Source organism: Carcharodon carcharias, chromosome 6 (assembly GCF_017639515.1).
Source record: "Carcharodon carcharias isolate sCarCar2 chromosome 6, sCarCar2.pri, whole genome shotgun sequence".
Classification (NCBI taxonomy): Eukaryota; Metazoa; Chordata; class Chondrichthyes; order Lamniformes; family Lamnidae; genus Carcharodon; species Carcharodon carcharias.
The window spans coordinates 130,046,787-130,057,658 of NC_054472.1; the positions used below are offsets into that span (position 1 = coordinate 130,046,787).

Sequence of the window (10,872 nt, forward strand, 5' to 3'; positions counted from 1 at the left end):
GCAGCCCCAGAAAGGCTGCCACTGAATGACGTTTGTTTTGAGTTATCTTGATAGAGTTGAGTGCGGCTGGAGACGCCAAGCAGGAGGGAAGGTTGGGTGGGCACTTGGGCCCCCCGCTTTTCGGATGAGTGTCTCACCGTCCTGCTGGAGGAGGTGGCTGTTAGGAGGGACACCTTTGTCCCCAGAGATGGAGGGAGCAGGCCATCGCAGCTCACAAAGAGGACATGGGAGGAGGTTGCAGTACTGGTGAGCAGCCATGACATGGTGTGGCCCACATGGATGCAGTGAAAGAAGAGGTGCTATGACCTACTGTGCTCAGGAAGTTTGAGTACTGTGTTTGCATGGGTCAGTGTGCAGATGTATTAAGGTCTGGCTGTCCCACTCTGTGGGCCTCGAATGCTAGAGTCTGAGTGTCAACTGTTAATGATGCTGAATCTGGCCAAGGGAGTAAGCCCTGGCTGCTTGGACTAAGCACCTAGTGGCTCAAGGGCCACGACTCAGATGTGCTCTCAAGGTGTTCCTCAGGTGGGGTCAGCCAGGCTGCAATGGGGCTGCAGGTAGAGAGTGGGCTAATCAATGTTCCTCTGTCCTTTCAGGAGAAGATGAGCCATAGCCAAGCAGAGAGGGCATGTACAGACGGAGGCCCACCCAATCTGCTGCTGCTCAGAAGGTTCGAGCAGAGCGTCTTAGAGCTCGAGAGCCGGCACACTCCCCGTTTAACTGGGCATGGAGAAGCAAGGGTGCCAGCTGAAGCTAAGACCGCAGTGTACAGAGATGAGAGTTTCGGATTGTGCAACCATTCTAATGTAGTCTCTTCATTGATGGGAGCCTCAAACCTGGAATCCCCCTTGATCATTGAGAGATGTTGCCACTGTGATGCAGATCTCCATTGTCTGACTAGAGTGCCTGACATGCACAGTGACAGTGTGATAACTTTAACTAATGACATGTCCTTGTTCTCCCATTTAGGTTCGCCAGCATGCGATCGATTTCTGGACCATGAAGGATCACCCCTGACACCAGAGGACCGCTGGGCTTCACTTACACCTGGGTCACACCTGGTCTCTGAAGCAGGCACCAGTGCAGATACCAGCATCTTGGTGGGCATTAGAATTGGCAGCTAGAATGTCGGAGCACATTGGTGACAGCACTTCATACTTGCTGTAGTTGCAGGCAGAGACAGAGAGTCCCCAGGGCACTGGCAGTAGGAGGATGGCTGGGGACCAGGACGTTGCTCAGTCGAAGGCAGATGATGAGCCTCTGGAGTTGTCCATTAGACGGCAGATGCTGGATGTCCAGCAGGATATGTGGGAGCATCTGGCGGAGACCCATGAGGGTCTGCGTGCCATGGTCTCTGTTATGGAGGAGTCCATGTAGAGTGTGAGCACTGCATTGACCCTCATGGCCAAGTGCACTGCCCCCTTCATTGAGAAAGTGGCGACTCTCATGGAGAGGCAACTCCAGGGACAGAATCAGGGGTTCCTGGGGTTGCCCTTGAACCTGCAAGCCCTCACACAGGCAATGACCTCAGGTGATGAGGCACTCAATATCCCAGCTAGGTGTCCATCCATCCATGGTGAGCAGGGAGGTCCAGAGCGACCTCATGATGGCATATGAGCTGCTTGTTGTCTCTGTGGGCTCCTCTCAGGGTGCTCTGGATGACGGCAGCAGCTCCTCCGCCCCACTGCTAATAACATCACTTCTGATGAGGCTGCGATGACTGGGGAGATGTGAGCCATGGCACTGGGCTGCTCCCTCCCAGGCGGGGCCACCACAGACTCCAATGGCTAAAGGATGACCGCCAAGGTCATTAAGGCCAACAAGACACCAGAGTCAGCAGGCTGTCTCCAATACCGGTGCCGGTGAGGGTGGGGGGTGGTGTGGGGGGTGTGGGGGCACCAAGACGTAGCACTCGCAAACATAAGTTAAAGGCACCATGAGCACAAGAGGGACTGTTCACGCATGATTTTCTGTTCATTTATGTTTGGTTTAATGTCTGCTGGTGTGGAAATCAACACCAGTAATTGTAATGTCATAATGATTTCAATGTGATGATAACATTAAATTTGCTTTAGTTCTGATGGCCTGAGTGTGCTTCACCATTTTTCTTTCTGGTGCAGGGTATGTCAGTATGTAATGCTGGACATGAGTGGCTGGATACTTTATTGCACAGGCATTGAATGGACTTTGGCTGCAAATGGAAGAGTCATTTCAGACATTTGGGATGGAGGTGGCGGCCCTGGCATGAGGTTGAGGCTGATCTTTGGTACCCTAGCTGAAGGAGCACTGGATCAAGGCAACCCTGCTGTTCCTGCATCCCTGGAGGTTACCAAGGTCTGGCTGCATGCCCTCAGCATTCTCCACACCGTGCTCACCTCTGGACTCACTACTAGACTCAGCATCAGTTGCCTGAGCAGCTGCGTCAAGATCCTCTTCCTCCAGTGAGTCCCCTCATGCCAGTGCCAGCTTGTGGGAAGCACAGCATGTAACCACTATCAGTGACACCCGCTCTGGAGAATATTTTAGTGCTCCCCCTTAATGGTCCAGGCATCAGAATCATATCTTGAGAAGACCTATGGTCCTCTCTATCATCCTTGTGGAGGCATGACTCATATTGTAACGCTGCTCTGTCTTTATTCTTGGGTGGCTGAGAGGCTTCATGAGCCACCCCTTCAATGGATAGACCCTGTCATCCAGCAGCCATCCATCCAGTCGGGCTGGAGCACTGAAGAGCCTCAGCACCTGGGAGTGTTTCAGGATGTAGGCGGCGTGGGAGCTGTCTGGGTACCTTGCACAGACTTGTAGAATCAGCATCCTGTGATCACACACTATCTGCACGTTCATGGAGTGAAGCCCTTCCTGTTGACGAAGGCACCGGGCTCACCTGCTGGCGCCTTGATGGCCACATGTGTACAGTCTATTGCAACTAGATGCGGGGGAAGCCAGCAATGGCCACGAAGCCTCTGGCTCGCTGTGTCTGACTGGCTCGTCCGTACGATAAAGAATAATGGTCAGTACCCACCTGAACAGAGCTTTTGTCACCAGCTTGATACAACTGTGGTCAGCCAATTGGGAGACTGCACACAGATCCCCCAGTGAGTCCTAGAAAGAGCTGGAGGCATAGAAGTTGAGGGCCACTGTGACCTTCAGAGCCAATGGCATGGGGTGTCCACCCACACAGTCAGAGCTGACTTCAGGGCTGATCATCTGACAAATGGAGGTCACTATCTCCCTTGAGAGGCGGAGCCTTCTTTGGCACTGCACTTCAGACATATTGAGGTAGCTGCATCACCGCCTGTAAGTCCTGGCAGCAGGATAGTGGCCCCTTCCACCTTGGAATCCTGCTGGCCCTGTGCCCCTTGTGCCTGTGCCTCTCCTCCCACAGTTTCCTCCCCTGGAAGCTGCATTGTGACACTTGGCCTCCGCTCCCTTCTGCCCTTCTCTTCCAACTCAGAGAAAGTGCCACCGGCGGAGGACATAATCCCCATTACCAGGGTAACGGAAGACTGTCTGATACCTGGAAGGGGCCATATGGTCTTAATCCTCCAGGGGCCTTGGAGACATCAATGAAGCCTGGAAATGCTCACGATGAAGCCCTGAACAGAGAAGAAGATCCCAAGTGCCAATAATTCACCAGCAGCAAATTATGAACCAAACTCCCCACTGCTGACATTGGCAATGCTGCTCACCCCTTTTATGCTGCCCGTGGATGAGCTTTTTGAAATTGTTAGCTGGCTGCCTCCCGATTTTGCCCATGTGATTTCACACTCATTGCACGGGCAATGAAAAATCGCAGTCAATTGGCTTTTTAATGGCCTTAAGTGGCCTCTTAATTAATAGCGGGTGCAGCTCTGGCAGCCACTCGTGCCCACAAACCGAAATATTGCGTGATGACGTCGGGATGCTCACTCAATGTCATTGTGTGCTATTTTACGCCAGCAGGACGTAAAATTCTGCCCAATGTTCTGCAGGGATCTGCAGGGGTAAATCAGTGTACAACTTCAGCCACACATGATATGGATATAGGGAGATCTTCTCCTATAAAACAACACCTTTATCATTTAAGCCCAGAGAAACAGGCTCAGGTTGCGGCAGAAATCCAACACGTGTTGAAAAATCATTTAATTTAACTGATATTGGCTGCCCCTAATTTCACTAAACCCTTCAAGAAGATGAATCAGGCATAGAAAAGTCAGCGGGATACTTTTCTAAAAAGTTAAATTGGCATCAAAAAAGATATTCTACTATAGAAAAAGAAGCCCTGGGATTATTCCTGGCTCTAAAACATTTTGAGAAATGTGTCCTTCATGGCTGCAAAGAAACCCTAATTATATACTGACCATAATCCCCCGGCCATCATAGAAACGATTATGAATCAGAATGTCAGACTGTATCGATTGAATCTAATATTATAGCCTTATAACTTGAAGGTTGTCCATATTGCTGGAAAAGATAATGGGCAGAATTTTGCCCTTGGTGGGTGGGTGGGTTCCACCTGCTCGGCAGTGGGCGGGCAGCCGAACTCCGCCGCCGAAACGGGGCCTGCCGCCATTTTGAGTGGGCGGACCACCCAGTGGTCTGCCTGACAGGAAGCGCTATGCATTTCCTGTGCCAGGGGTAAGGGATTCCCCATCTGTCAAAGTGCACTCTTTCGTGCATGCATGAGAAAGAGCGCACTGCTACCTGAGACCAAGTGCTGCCTCAGGGAGATTACTGACAAGTAAAAAAACTCCAAAAATAGAAAAATATTAAAATTATTAACATGTCCCCCTCATGTGACAATGTCACTCAAGATGGGACATGTTAATAAGAAACACAAACTTTATGAAACTTCTTAAAAATGGACATGAAACCTCATCCCGCGTCATTTTCCCGTCAGCGAGCGGGCCCTGCCCCCAAATCACTGACGGGAAAATTCTGGCCAAGGTAACTGCTGAGGTATTATCCAAAATGTAATTTTTGTTAGTGTAATATAGAAAGTCAAAGGTCAGGATCTATACAGAGATTCTGTATAAGGAGTGAATGAGAATGGGTGGGTGAATGTTTAAAATTTTTGTATATTTGTTGTATGTGTTTTTCCTGTCTGTTTTGTAATAAAATGCGTTTGAAAATTATGTTTCATTTCTTACAGGTGAGGGCATGTGAGGAACCTGTTTTTGGAAAAATTGAAGGATGTTGAATTTTGACATTCTCCCTCCTGAGTTATTTTCAAAAGTCTGCAATGTTAATTTGGTGCTCTGAATAAGTTATTCTTCAAGAAACCACTGGTCAACAGAAATGTCCAGTGGGAACATCTGGAGAGGGAAGGGATAATTTGCATATCTAAGTTAACAAAGAACTGTTGTTGCCAGGCTAAAGACTCTTGCTACAAAAACAGAAAACGCTGGAAAAACTCAGCAGGTCTAACAGCATCTGTGGAGAGAGAAAAAAAATCCGAGTTAACGTTTTGAGCTGTGTTGTTAAAGACTCTTGCTGATTGGTTGCTGAATACTTGAGAAGTATTCTTTGAACATCTTGGTCTAAAAAACTCTCAGTCGGACGTGAGTATGTGTGGGCGTGCCTTAGAAGCAGGCTGCAAGAAAAATCTCTTTCCTTTTCTCTCTGCCTCACTTTTGTGTTATATGCGGTCTAGAATGAGTTAATCTTTCCTCAGAAAATTCTCTTCGGGATAACTATTCTGTTTCTTTTGAAAGTCTGCAAGTTGTGATAAATAAGAGTCATTGACGACTGTTTCACCAAAATATCCATCTGAAAGAATTTCCAGATCTATTCTTCCCAGAATTCTGTTAGATATGATAGCATCAAGATCGCTTTGAATTTTAGCCTTTTAAAAGAAACTTTCCCGTCCTCTAGCCTCTGCAGGGGACTGTATTTGTTTTGTCCTGTTTGTGTACGTATATGAGGGTTTGAATATCTGTTTTTTAAAAGGGTAAAATCATTATACTTCTAAACTAGAACTTCTATGTTAACCAGTTTATTAACTTGTTTTTTAAAAAAGTAGTTTATTTTATATTAAATCAACATTTTTTTGTGTTTACTGGAAGAAGCCTGGCTAGAGTCCTTTTAGTCTGGGAATAACAGTATCAAAGGTAAACAATTGACCAGTTTTGTGGATGAATTAAACATTTAAAATATTGTAATGACCTTTGGAGATGTAGGGCTAAAATTATCTGCGCACTCTTCCCTTCTCGGCCCATAACAATAGAATAAAAGGTATGATGGTAAATAAACAGTAGGAAACATTTAAAGAATTAAACCAAAATGTTCAACAACAATGTATTCCATTGAAAAAAGAGAATTTCAGGGAGAAGGATCCATCTGTGACTTGCTTAGGAAGTTATGGATAATATTAAATCAAAAGAAGAGGCTTTTGATTTTGCAAAGAATATTTGGGGTGTTTTAGAAGCCAGTAAAGTGACAGGAAAAAGTTGACAAAAAAGCGGGGAAAGAGATTGAACCAGCCAGGAATATAAAAACAGATTTTACGAGCCTTTAAAAGTATATAAAAACAAAGAGAGTAGCTTAAGTAAACATTGATCCAATAGAAGTAGAAATAGGAGAAATTATTATGGGGGATATTATGAGCAGAAACATTGAAATTTTTTTGCCTTCACAGTAAAGGACACACACCTGAAACAGAGTTGCTGAAATATAGGTGCTAAAAGGATTGAGGAAATTAAGGTAATTAGGTAATTCAGTAGAAAAAAGTACTGGAGAAAGTTGAGGTACTAAAATTTAACAAATCCCCAGGACCTGATGGCTTATTTCCTTCCTACTTACTTATTTCCTAAGGTTCTAAAAGAGATAGCTGAAGATGTGATGGATACGCTGGCTATGATTTCCTAAAATTCCCTAGATTCTGGAATGATCCCAGCAGATTGGAAGTTAGCATATGTAACACCACTGTTCATGAATTGAGGGAGAAAGAAAACATGGAACTACAGGCCAGTTATTCTTACATCAGTCCTCAAGAATGTTCTGGAATCTGTTAAGAAAGTCTTAACAATAACTTAGAAAATCACAGTATGATCAGATAAAGGCAACATGGTTTTAAAATAGGGAAATCATGTTTGACAAATTTATTAGTGTAACTAATAGAGTAGATAAAGGGGAACCAGTCGATGTAGTATAACTGGATTTCCAAAAGGCATTTGATAAGTTGCCACACAAAAGGTTAATAGGCAACATAAGGGCTCATGGAGTTGGAGGTAACATATTAGCATGGATAGAGTAAAATACAGGAAGCAAAGAGTAGGTATAAATGGGTCAATTTCAAGGTAGCAGGCTGTGACTAGTGGATTGCTGCAAGGATCAGTACTAGGGCCTCAGTTATTTCCAATCTAAATTAATGACTTAGATAAAGAGACAGGGAGTAATGTATCCAAGTTTACTGACAATGCAAAGCTAGGTGGAAATGTGAGCTAAGAGGAACGCAAAGAGATATAGACAGGTTAAGTGAGTGGGCAACAAGATGGCAGTTGCAGTAAATTGTGTGTAAATGTGAGGTTATTCACTTTGGTTGAAATAATAGAAAAGCAGAATATTTTTTAACAGTTGTAAAACTTGTGAATGTTAATGTTGAGAAAGAATGGGTGTACTTGTATGAGGAAGACAAAAGGTTAGCATGTAGGTACAGCAGGTAATTAGGAAGGCAAATGTCATGTTGGCCTGTTGGAGTACAAGAAGAAAGGAGTCTTGCTACAATTATACAGGGCATTGGTGAGACCACACCTGGAATACTTTCTGCAATATTGGTCTCCAAATTTTAGGAAGGATGTCCTTGGAGGCAATACAAAAGAAGTTCACTAGATTTGTCACTGGGATGAGGGGGTTGCCCTATAATGAGAAACTGAATAAATTGGGCCTGTATTCACTGGAGTTTAGAAAAATGAGAGGTGATCTCATTTGAAACATTCAAAATCCTGAAGAGGCTTGTTAGGGTAGAAACTGATAGATTATTACTGCTGGCTGGGAATCTAAAACATGGGGGTACAGTCTCAAGATAAGGGGACAATCACTTAGGAATCAGATGAGGAGAATTTCCTTCACGCAAAGAGCTGTGAATCTTTGAAATTCTCTGTTCCAGAGGGTTGTGGATACGGCATCATTGATTTTATTTAAGACTGGGTAAACAGAATTTTGGTCTCTCAGGGAATTAAGGGATATGGGAAGTGAGTGGGAAAATGGAGTTGAGGCGCAGTATCAGCCATGTTCTTATTGAACTTCAGACAGGCTTGATAGGTCATATGGCCTTCTCCTGCTCTTATATCTTATGCTGTGTTCCCAATGCCTCTTCTCAGGCCCTCTTGCTCCACTCTGGTTCAATGGGTTCTGAGATGGCTGATAAGTCCAATGCATGATCTGCTGACTCTGCCTCATGCGTGCCAGGTGGTGCTTGAAGGACCAGGTACATGAAGTGTTGAGTTTTGTGCGCTCTCTTTGATGCCTTGACTTTGCTTTTGTTTGTTGCCTTCTTCATTTTCAATGGTCACAAGCCAGGGACTCCCATCAGGTGGCAGGACTGTTTGATCTCTTCAAGGAATGTTTTAAGCGCATCCCTGAATTGTTAGTGATGGGGAGTGCTCTCCTCCTGGGAGCCTTCTGCTGCACCTGAGTTTTGAGTAGAACAGTTGCTTCATGAATCTGCTGTCAGGCATACAAATGACATTTCCTGCCCAGTGGACCTGGTTTTGAGTGATTAGCATCTTGATGCTGGGCATGTTGGCTTGGGAGAAGATGCAGCTATGAGGCTTCCTTTTTTGCCACTGGATTTGGGGGATCTTGAGAAGGCATGCTGGAATTCTCCAGAACTTTGAGGCGTCTGCTGCAGGTCATCCAAGTCTCCAAAGCATACAGGAGCTTGGCTATGTGACCTTAGTCCGGGTTTGAGATCCTGGTCCTCTAATGCTCTTTTCCTCAGTCGGCTGAAGGCTGAGCTGGCACTTTGCAAATAATGATGAATTTTGTCATTTATGTCTGCCTTTGTCAAGAGGAGGCTCCCAAGATATGGAAAAATGTCCACATTTTCCAGGATTCCACTGTTGATCTGAGTCGATAGGGGGAAGTGTTGTGCTTTGGGAGCTGGTTGGAAAAGGACCATAGTTTTCCAGGTGTCTACTGAAAGGCCATTTTCTGGTATGTTTCAGAGAAGTCAACTATCACCTGGAGCTCCGTTTCTGAGTGAGTGCATACACACACACACACACACACACACACACACACACACACACACACACACACACATACGCATCTGCATACTGAAGTTCACTGACATACTTCTTTAGTAATGTATTCAATTTTTATAGGGATAACACTGTGATCATGCACTCCCAGCATGGAATCTCCATTTGAAGACAGCACAAAGAAAATATTGTATTATCAGTCTAAGATATTCTAGTCCCAATAGCTTTGATAAATGCTAGGGTATGCAACAGGATGGTGACCAAAGTGTATTATGTTGAAAATAGGTACCAAGATTGAGAGGGAACAGGCTCTCCAAGACCAATTGCTACTCTCACTGAGGATGAAGATTAGCTATGTAAGGGATTGTGAGAAGTTCTGCAACATGTACCATTCTGTGCATAAGAGTGAGTGCCAGGAACTTGGCTGTCACTGTGACACTACTACTATTGTTGAAACTGATTTCAGTTACAGTTCCTCACTTTTGTGCTGTGGTAAAGTAGGAAAAGAGTGGCAAAATTGTGTAGTCATGAAATACTTTTAAATGAAGGTACTTCTCATATTTTTAAACAGCTTAATTATTTTGTTAATTTACTCTCTGGGTTCCTCTATGTTTAAATACTTCATCAATCTTTCTTGCTTACAATTATATCAAAAGGACAAAACTGGCAGTTGAGGAACGTTCATCTGATGCGTTTAAAATTCAGTGTTTTTGTGAATTTTATAAAACATGGTACTAAACGGCCGTACAAAGCAATGATTTTTCCTAATTCTTACATTATGTCGGTACTAAGCATATTGACAATACTGATGACCGTGCTCTAAGCAGTACATAGTATCTATTACTCAATCCAGACCTTGCTCATGAGTGTTCATGGGGGCTGTCGTGACCCCTGTATCCCTTTCCTCAGCATTCCAGGAGTCATTATCACTCACTTTAGTTTCCTATGATAAACAAAGAATAAAAAAAACTATGTGATAGTAACAATAACAGAACTGAGTGGAAAAATCAATTAGTTGTTAACTAACCTGTCCCTTTGATTCCAGCTGAGGTCCAATCTTTTGAGTATCTTTTGGTTCTTCCTGTTTTGGTGTAACTTTTCTAAACCATAGTTTATGAAACATTTTGTGGCAATGTGTTTGCTGCACCAACAAAAACAATCTAAAGGTATTTTCCTGACTTAGTTTAAAGGAGTCAAATGAGATTGTCACTGTAATCGTGGCTTACTCAGGATTAAGCTCTCAACACAGCCAGCTCTCTCAGTGAGATTCCAGTAAAAAAAGCTAAGTCTTACTTTAGAATACAAGTTAGTTTTCCACCTCAGTTTCCTCCCCTACTCTTTTATATTTAGTTGATATCACCAAAAGGTACTGCTATTGCACCTTGCTTGGTGCCATCATATGATTACATATTGGGTAATACTAACATGTTCTGAAAATAAGGTAGGTAGGAGGAAGGAGCACCACCAAACCTGACAAAATATTTAAGACAGACTTGAAATTTGTAACAGTAATTTTCACTGGATATTGAAATTGCTACACAAGTTAGTGATTGATTTAGGTGACTTAGATAATTGGATCAGAGCGCACAGACAGAAATCAGTTCTCATTTTAATTGCTCTGAAGAAGAGTCATACAGACTCGAAACGTTAACTCTATCTTTCTCTCTACAGATGCTGTCAGACCTGCTGG

The 10,872-nt window shown here is 44.1% G+C and overlaps 1 protein-coding gene across 1 annotated transcript in view; it reads right to left on the reverse strand.

The window, feature by feature from the left end:
* The window catches only part of LOC121278828 (cyclic nucleotide-gated cation channel beta-3-like), a 56,771-nt gene extending 46,320 nt beyond the window's left edge, over positions 1-10,451 (reverse strand). The window contains exons 1-2 of the mRNA XM_041189282.1: positions 10,210-10,451; positions 10,038-10,125 (exon numbers count right to left, since the gene is read on the reverse strand). Coding sequence (XP_041045216.1) covers positions 10,038-10,125; positions 10,210-10,305 — 184 coding nt within the window. The 5' untranslated portion in view covers positions 10,306-10,451. The remainder of the gene's footprint in view (positions 1-10,037; positions 10,126-10,209) is intronic.
* Between the last annotated feature and the right edge of the window lie 421 nt (positions 10,452-10,872).